Source organism: Scylla paramamosain, chromosome 32 (assembly GCF_035594125.1).
Source record: "Scylla paramamosain isolate STU-SP2022 chromosome 32, ASM3559412v1, whole genome shotgun sequence".
NCBI classification, from domain to species: domain Eukaryota; kingdom Metazoa; phylum Arthropoda; class Malacostraca; order Decapoda; family Portunidae; genus Scylla; species Scylla paramamosain.
This window is the reverse complement of record NC_087182.1, coordinates 12340817-12349880: the sequence shown is the minus strand read 5'-3', so window position 1 is coordinate 12349880 and position 9064 is coordinate 12340817. Positions and strand designations below refer to the sequence as shown.

At 43.5% G+C, this 9064-nt stretch overlaps 1 protein-coding gene across 5 annotated transcripts in view; it reads left to right on the top strand.

Moving 5' to 3' along the window:
- The window catches only part of LOC135089208 (UDP-glycosyltransferase UGT5-like), a 17993-nt gene extending 9448 nt beyond the window's left edge, over positions 1–8545 (top strand). For 4 of the 5 annotated variants that reach the window (XM_063984565.1, XM_063984566.1, XM_063984569.1 and 1 more), the window contains 4 exons: positions 424–588; positions 730–952; positions 5847–6066; positions 6199–8545. In XM_063984565.1, coding sequence (XP_063840635.1) covers positions 424–588; positions 730–952; positions 5847–6066; positions 6199–6475 — 885 coding nt within the window. In that variant the 3' untranslated portion in view covers positions 6476–8545. Of the gene's footprint in view, positions 1–423; positions 589–729; positions 953–1281; positions 1764–5846; positions 6067–6198 lie in introns of those variants that run through there. The other variant, XM_063984570.1, reaches the window with a different exon arrangement.
- The last annotated feature ends 519 nt before the right edge of the window (positions 8546–9064 follow it).

Genomic DNA, 9064 nt, shown 5'->3' with positions numbered 1-9064 from the left:
ATATATATATATATATATATATATATATATATATATAGTGGGAAGTGGAAAGATGAGACGTAAAAAGGAGAGAGAGAGAGAGAGAGAGAGAGAGAGAGAGAGAGAGAGAGAGAGAGAGAGAGAGAGAGAGAGAGAGAGAGAGAGAGAGATGGTGCCTGAAGTACGATAGTTGGGTCTTGCATATGGAGTAATCAGATCCCATCCAGCTCCTGTAGTTATATATATATATATATATATATATATATATATATATATATATATATATATATATATATATATATATATATATATATATATATATATATATATATATATATATATATATATATATATATATATATATATATATATATATATATATATATATATATATATATGCTAGTAAAAAAAATAATAATAATTCAGATCCTGTTACTCGTACAGATCTCAGCCCAGTTCCCTGACCTGCCGCCGCTGCTGGACATCGAGAGAAACCAGAGTCTGACACTGATGAACACTCACTTCAGTATTACCACGCCGGTGCCCCTCCTGCCCTCACAGGTGGAGGTAGGCGCCATACACTGCCGCCCTGGCAAGCCTTTGCCACAGGTAGATAATAGTATAACTTTGTTATTTTATTCTCAACTATTAAGGAAGCAACAAATAGAGACATTAAGAACCACAAATAAAGATAACTATCACATTCTCTATACAGTCACTAACAAATGGCATTTCTTTCCCTTATCTGAGGATCTGGAGTTGTGGCTCACAGGGGCAGGCTCTATGGGCGTCATTTACTTCAGTCTGGGATCAATCCTGCGTGGTGAAATTATGCCACCGGAATACCTCCAAGTCTTCCTGGAGGCTTTCCGCAGACTGCCGCAGCGGGTCCTGTGGAAGTACGAGGGGGAGCTGGAGGGCGCGTCTGACAACGTCAAGGTCAGCAGCTGGCTCCCCCAGCAGGACATCCTCGGTAAGTCAGCCATCACATCATTACGATGAAATATACTGTGTCTGTTAGAGATTCGTGCTATGCTCCTGCAAGGAAGCCTGGCACAGTGGCCTCACACGCTCTTAATAAACGCAAGACCAAATGGCATGTGGAGGCATGCAAATGCCTCCACATAGCAGTCTTCTTGTACAACAAACATATCTTTGCCCCAATCCATAGGTTATCTAGGCTACTGTTACAGCTTCCTATTTACTTTGTCCGAACGTCCTAATTACTTGATACAATCACTTATCACTACTTAACAAGATACTTTTTTTTTCTATCTTAAACCCCTTTTACATCTTCCTCAGACTTCCTATCGATCAAGGGTGTGAATCCATGTTCCCAAGCCGTTGGCGTCTAGAAAAATATTGCAGTCACATCTACCGTCACCACATTTCAGTGTTCCCGCATCAAAATAAAATATCTGTTACTCAACTAAAATTATCATGACAAGCAAACTACAAGTCGTATTACAACTAACTTTTATTTGAAGATTCATTATTTCTTTACTTGTTGATGGGATAACCTTTTCTTCTTCGCAATTCCAAAAGATGCTGTCATCAAGTTTAGTAAGAGTATTTGAAGGAATGCCGCATGTGTCCTCACCTCTTCATTTTTTCTTTAACAATAGCTTAGAGGTTCTCAAAAGGTGAAATATCAGGAATACTGCTTGGCCAATCATGATGCAGTCTATTTCACTTGTAAAAAGCCAGTGTTTTACGACTTTGGCGGTGTGGTAAAGAGTCCCGTCCTAATGTAACCTTCAGCACCAATAAATGTAAAACATTCACCCAAATAATTGTCTACAAGGTGAAGATAAACGTCTTTGGTGACAGTTTGGTCTTTAGAATATAAGGTCGGCTGATCTTCCGTAAGAAAAAACCCACACCATGACAGATGCAGGCTGCTTGACAGTTTTTTTTTTTTTCTCGTGAACTTGGTGTTACAGGGGTCAGAGATTTTTTTTTTTATGCCACACCTTCTACCCCTTCGATTACTTACACAGAATACGTCTCCTGGCATCCAAGGTCCGTGAGGAGTGTTTCTTTGCAAAAGCAACTATTTTTTTTATTTATTTATTTATCCTGGATATCAGTAACAAAAGTTTTTTTTTTTTTTTTTCGCCGTTACCTTTCGATAATCCAGTTTCTTTCGTATGAAGCTCTGAATAGCTCACACACTCACGTCCTGAAACGGAATGGGATATTGTTCTTTGAGCGGTCTAGCAGTAAGAGATGGTTTGTCATCTAACTGACACCTGATAACTTTTAGTGTGCGCTTTCTGATCTTGGGGAAGTACTGGGTGCGACAATGGGTTGAAAGGTGGTGGCAGTTTGGAGCATACCACTCACTGATGGGAGCAAACCACTCAGCCCGCCCCTCCTGCTGGTTCAGGGTGAGGGAGTCAGACACCGATTGCTTCCCGACAGCGATCTGTGTGCCATCGACGGTGTAAGGTGAGGGTGACCTGGCCTCAGAAGGGTGCTTCCGAGTTTTCTTCAGCATTGCTTCGGTGGAATTGTGTTCTAATGTTGGATGACTCAAGCTGTCCAAAATTACCCAACACCAGTCGCCGAGTGGCCGCGGACAAATCGTCGGCCAGTCCACGAGCGGTCCCGTACTTCTGACGGACCACTCACAGAACAATAGGAGACCCAGATCACTCTCTAATTGCTCGGGAGCAATTGCAGGCTGTTCACAACTAGTCAGCAGCTACCACAAGCCACCACCGATAATTTCAGGCAGCATCAGACCACTTCCTAATTCCACATAAATACGTAACTCTATCAGATCCTCTTATCATTTTCGTCTTTATAACGACTGTAAGTTAATCTTTAATATCCCCTTAAAATGATAATATGCATCTGCATCTCTTGTATCTTTTCAGTAGCTCTTTTATATACTGACTCTGTCTTATATTCATTATATAGTATGGAAACCCAGAACTCCACAGCATTGTAAAGATAATGCCTAACCATTAACAAAAATGCCCTTAAGATTCAAAATTACAAAACCAAATTAGCTCAATTTCTGATCTTTATACTATGTACATTATTTTCTCTGACGAAGATCTGAACTAACTGTAAGTCTTAAATATTTTCGTATAATGATTTTTTTTTTTTTTATTTAGGATGGACACTGGCCAAGGGCAACAAAAATCCAATAAAGAAAAGCCCACTGAGATGCCGGTTCCCGGACAGGGTCCTAAGTGGTATTCAAAAATTGAAGGATAAGTGTCTTGAAACCTCCCACTTGAAAGAATTCAAGTGGAAATAAAGAAGCAGGCAATGAGTTCCAGAGTTTACCAGAGAAAGGGATGAATGACTGAGAATACTGGTTAACTCTTGCATTAGAGACGGTGAGAAAAAGAAGAAACTCTTGTGCAGCGAGGCCGCGGGAGAAGAGAGGCACGCAATTAGCAAGATCGGAAGAGCAGTTAGCATGAAAATAGCGGTAGAAGATAGCTAGAGATGCAACACTGCGGCGATGAGAAAGAAGCTAAAGACGGTCAGTTAGAGGAGAGGAGTTGATGAGACGAAAGGCTTCTGATTCCACCCTGTCTAAAAGAGCGGTATGAGTGGAACCCCTCAGGCATGTGAAGCATACTCCATACATGGGCGGATATGACCCTTGTACAGAGTTAGCAGCTAAGGGTGGGGTGAGAAACACTGTCGGAGACGTCTCAAAACGCCTAACTTCAAAGAAGTTGTTTTAGCTAGCGATGAGATGTGAAGTTTTCAGTTTAGATTATAAGAAAAGGACACACCGAGGATGTTCACTGTAGAAGAGGACAGTTGAGTGTCATTGAAGAGGGAATAGTTGTCTGGAAGGTTGTGTCGAGTTAATAGATGGAGGAATTAACTTTTTGAGGCACTGAACAATACCAAGTTTGTTCTGCCCCAATCAGAAGTCTTACAGAAATAAGAAGTCAGGCCTTCTGTGGCTTTCCTGTGTGAACTGTTTACTTCACTTTAAGACGGTAGTTTGAGGGATTAGAACGGTCACCCTTTTTTAGGAACAGGCTGAATGTAAGCAAACTTCCAGCAAGAAGGAATGGACAGAGTTGAAAGAGTTTGACTAGGCAAGGTGCAAGCACGGAGATGCAGTTTCGGAGAACAATGGAGGGACCCCATTAGCTCCATAAGCCTTCCGAGGGTTTAGGGCAGCGAGGACATGGAAAACATCATTGCGAAGAATTTTAATAGAGGGAGAAACAAGACCTGAATCATCCAAGGTAGAGTTTTTAGCAAAGGTTTGAGCGAGGAGTTCAGTTTTAAAGATACATGTGATAGCAGCGGTGCCATCTGGTTGAAATGAAGAAGGAAAAGAAGAAGAAGCAAAGTTATTGGAGATATTTTTGGCTAGATGCCATAAGTCAAAAGGGGAGTTAGATCTTGAAAGATTTTGACAGTTTCTATTAATGAAGGAGTTTTTGGTTAGTTGGAGAACAGACTTGGCATGGTTCCAGGCAGAAATATAAAGTGCATGAAATTCTGGTGATGGAAAGCTCAAGTACATTTTGTGGGCCACCTCTCTATCATGTATAGCACGAGAACAGGTTGTGTTAAACCAAGGTTTAGAAGGTTTAGATCGAGAAAAAAAGTGAGGAATATACGCCTCTATGCCAGACACTATCACCTCTGTTGTGTGCTCAGCAGACAGAGATGGGTCTCTGACACGCAAGCAGTAGTCAGTCCAAAGAAAATCGGCAAAATACCTCCTCAGGTTCCCCAACTAGTAGAGGCAAAACGCCAGAGGCACCTCCGCTTAGGAAAATCCTGAGGAGGGATTGAAGCGATGGGACAAGATACAGATATGAGATTGTGATCGGAGGAGCCTAATGGAAAAGAGAGGGTAACAGCGTGAGCAGGATTAGAGGTTAGGAAAAGGTCAAGAATGTTGGGCATATCTCCAAGACCGTCAGGGATACGAATAGGATGTTGCGCCAGTTGCTCTAGGTCGTGGAGGATAGCAAAGCTGAAGGCTAGTTTACCGGGATGGTCAGTGAAGAGAGAGGAAATCCAAAGCTGGCAGTGAACATTTAAGTCTTTAAGAATGGAGATCTCCGCAAAAGGGAAGAAAGTCAGAATGTGCTTCACCTTGAAAGTTAAGTAGTCGAAGAATTTCTTATAGTCAGAGGAGTTAGGTGAGAGGTATACAGCACAGATACATTTAGTTTGAGAGTGACTCTGTAGTCGTCGCCATATGGTAGAAAACTCAGAAGATGCAAGAGCGTGGGCACGAAAGTAGGTTGAGTCGTTGCGCACATAAATGCAACATCCAAGTTTGGATTGAAAATGAAGATAGAGAAAGTAGGAGGGAAAAGAAAAGGGGCTAATGTCAGTTGCCTCAGACACCTGTGTTTCAATAAGGAAACTAAGATGAGGTTTAGTGGAGGAGAGTGGTCTTCTACAGATCGAAACTTAGATCTAAGACCGCGAATGTTGCAGAAGTTAATGAAGAAGTTGACGGGAATGCCAAGACACTGAGGGTCGATACCAGAAGAGCAGTCCGACCTGGGGACATTTGGGGTCCCCTCCCCAGAAGGGGACTCCGAGGCTGGTGTAGGAGTCGTCATGATAATTTTGAATTTTGAATGAAGGGTGTGTGTGTGTAATTAGGTGCTTGTAGTTTTGTGTGAAGGAAGAGAGTTGTCTTTAGAGGGCAGGCTGTGACTACCCCATTGTATTGTGAGACACAAAGGGAAACGTTGAGTGAGGTCACAGCTGTGTTTAATGGTAAGTTCACAGCACCCCTGATCCAGTGCTTTAGACCTCACAAAGAGCAATTATCGTTTCGGCAGGTGCCTACTGCCTCCTCCTTACAGAACCCCATTCTTCATTGTATGCACAATACATTTTTTGTAATACAGCTCACCACAACGTGAAGGTGTTCATCTCCCATGGCGGCCTCCTCAGCCTTCAGGAGTCCATCTTTCATGAAAAGCCCCTCCTCGTTCTGCCTGTGTTCGGTGACCAGCCGAGGAATGGCATGGTCGTGAAAAACTCGGATATTGGTCGTGTGTTGGTATGGGAGAAACTTACTGCCGACAGGATCGTCGACGCCCTCACTGACATCATCAGTAACCAGAAGTGAGTTTCCTTCAACAGACCAGTGTGTACATTTCCTCTGTGGTTCATGGCAGGTTACGTCTGGCAGGCATGGTGTAAAGGCCAGTCAGCGAGGTGGCCTGCAGTGTCTTAACTGGTGCTGTCACTGTCCAGGTACAAGGAGAACGTGGCCAGGATGTCGGCGTCCTTAAGGGATCAACCGACGACACCACAGGAGCGTGCGGTGTTCTGGACGGAGTACGTCATCCGTCACCGAGGGGCACCCCAGCTGAGGTGCCCTGCCGCCCAGCTCTCCTGGGTGGAGTTCCTGATGCTGGATGTAGTGGGTCTTCTGTTACTGGCCCTGCTGCTGCTGCTACTTCTCATCCGCCGACTCCTGAGGACAGTCTCTGCAGCTCTCCTTGGTGGCATCCCCAAGAAGAACGACTAGGGATCATGAGAAATGGATATTGTACAATATGTGATTTGCTTCCTAGAGTTGTGGGATTTGTGGTAACGGTACATGATGATGGCAAGCCAGGTATTGTCATATGTATGTTTAGAGTTTTAGATTTCACCCATATGCTTCTTTAATATATGCTGCTTCTGCTTTTTCTGCATGTGCTTATAAGGAAGGCTTCTCTGGTAAAAAAAGAAAAAAAACATAATTAAATAATGCCGCCACAAAAACGAGATCCTGAGGCGCATGCTTAGTTACGAGGTAGCTCAGTCACTCCCAATGAGCAACTACCGACAGCCAAAGATTAAATCAGTCTTTAGGCCACACACAGCGCATTCTTCATAGAGCCACTATACGTCAGTAGATATTAGTATTCTGGTCTTTTGATATTGATTATAAGAACAAGAATAAATGAGGAATGGTGCTGTCGTCTGTGCGCATGCACTTTTGCGTGTTTCTGTGTGTGATTCACTTACGGTCGTCTGCTGGTCACCCGGCAGCCGTTACCCTACAGAAAGAGCTTAGAACTCATAGTGATCAATCTTTCGGTAGGACTGAGACCACTTACACACCACACAACGGGATAACGAGGTCACAACCCCTCAGGATACAGCCCGTACCTACTTGCTGCTAGGTGAACAGGGGCTACACATTAAAGGGCTCGCCCATTTGTCTCGCCGCGCCCGGGATTCGAACCCGAGTCTTCTTGGTTGAGAGCCAAGCGTGCTAACCACTACACACACACACACACACGTGTGTGTGTGTGTTAGCAGTGCTGTGTAATGGGAATGCTTCCCTTCCAGCCGATCTGAGCAGGAAAGGAAGCGATACCATGTAAAACTAGAAAGAAAGTTTTCAATGATACGATTATTCTTTCAGCAACCAAGATAACAACAACAACATCGGTACTACTACTACTACTACTATTACTACTACTACTACTACCATTATACGTACTACTTGTATTACCACTACTACTACTATTACTATTTAGTTTAATTACGGAGTTAGAGGCCATTAGCCCCTACCCCTCCGATTACTGCTATTACTACTACTACTACTACTACTTATACTACTACTACTACTACTACTACTACTACTACTACTACTACTACTACTACTACTACTATTACTACTATTACCACTATTAATAGTAATACCATTACTAGTAGTCTCGGATTGAAGTTCACTGTGAGCTGAGGTTGGCGCAATGCATGATTAGTGCGCCGGTGACCCATCTTAAAAGTAGAGATTGATTAATTGATTTAAGTTATGGCACCACATCATCGCGGTCATATGGCGCCACTGCAAGCCTTTAAAAACGACAAAGATTCCATTTCTTAAAATATCGGTATTAAAAACAAAATTATAGATATGGTAAAAATGTTAAAAGACCACTATACAAGTAAACATAAAAAAAAAGAAAATGAGAAAAGCCACAAAAAAAAAAAAAAACAAGTGATAAAAATGAGAGGGTTGTATTAATTACTTAATTTCATTTAAAGTGACCCTACTGACCCAAACCACTGTGTCTGGAGTTGTTTGTTCCGTACCTAAGACACTGACCCCACTGACTCAAATATCTAGCGTCGTTCATTACGTGCCTAAAACACTGACCCCACTGACCCAGATATCTGGCGTTGTTCATTACGTGCCCGTGACACTGACCCCACTGAAGACTCCGGATCAGTGAGGCTGTTCTGGGAGCTGAAGCATGACGGCACCCCATTGCTCTATGAACGTTTGATAAGGGAGGCTGGAATATTGTCCATCTCCCCGCCTCAAATTCATCTCGTGGGGAAGCACTTTAACCGTAGGACCAACCCTGAACCCCACGGGCAGGTTTGTTCCTACGTTACCAGCGGCCGCCACGTGGAGGCTCACTTCCCCTATAACTAAGCCTGCAAGAAGGGTTTTCACGTCACTCGGGGAGTCACGGCATGACACCATCCCGGGCCCTACAGGAGTCATAGTTACTCCCGCCATGTTCTCCCAGTGCAAAGATAAGGTTCTGCTCAATATTATATTACTTATAAAATAAATAAAACAGTTAAAAGGTAATCCACAAATTGTTTAAAAGACCAGCCTTCACAAATATAAGAACGTCATGTCTCGGGAAGAGCTCTCTCCAAGTATCAGCGACATCTGGAAAATCCCATCCTCATCGCGACAGCGGAAAAGATATCTCTCTCCCAGCTCCACCAGACTGGGACACTACTAGAAAGTGTAGCACTGTAAGGGGAACTAAGCAGTCGTCACAGAATGGCTGGGTATCCCGGGACATGAGGTAGCCATGAGTAAGACGTGTGTGACCCGTCTGGAGACAGGCCAGTGTAGTCTCTGAGCGGCACCAGTGCACATGGACATAGTTCATGGGCAAAAAGTTACTGAAGTTATCTCACCCATCTAAGTGGTGGCAACCACATCTTCCCACCTGCTCTGTCAACTGGCAAGAACTGCCACCCTTATACTGGAGTATAAATCATGAAAGGGAATGGGGGTGGCAGGAGTAACACGTGTCCTTGCCTCTTTAGCCAGCCTATCGGCCTTTTCATTCCCATGAACTCCCACATGTGTAGG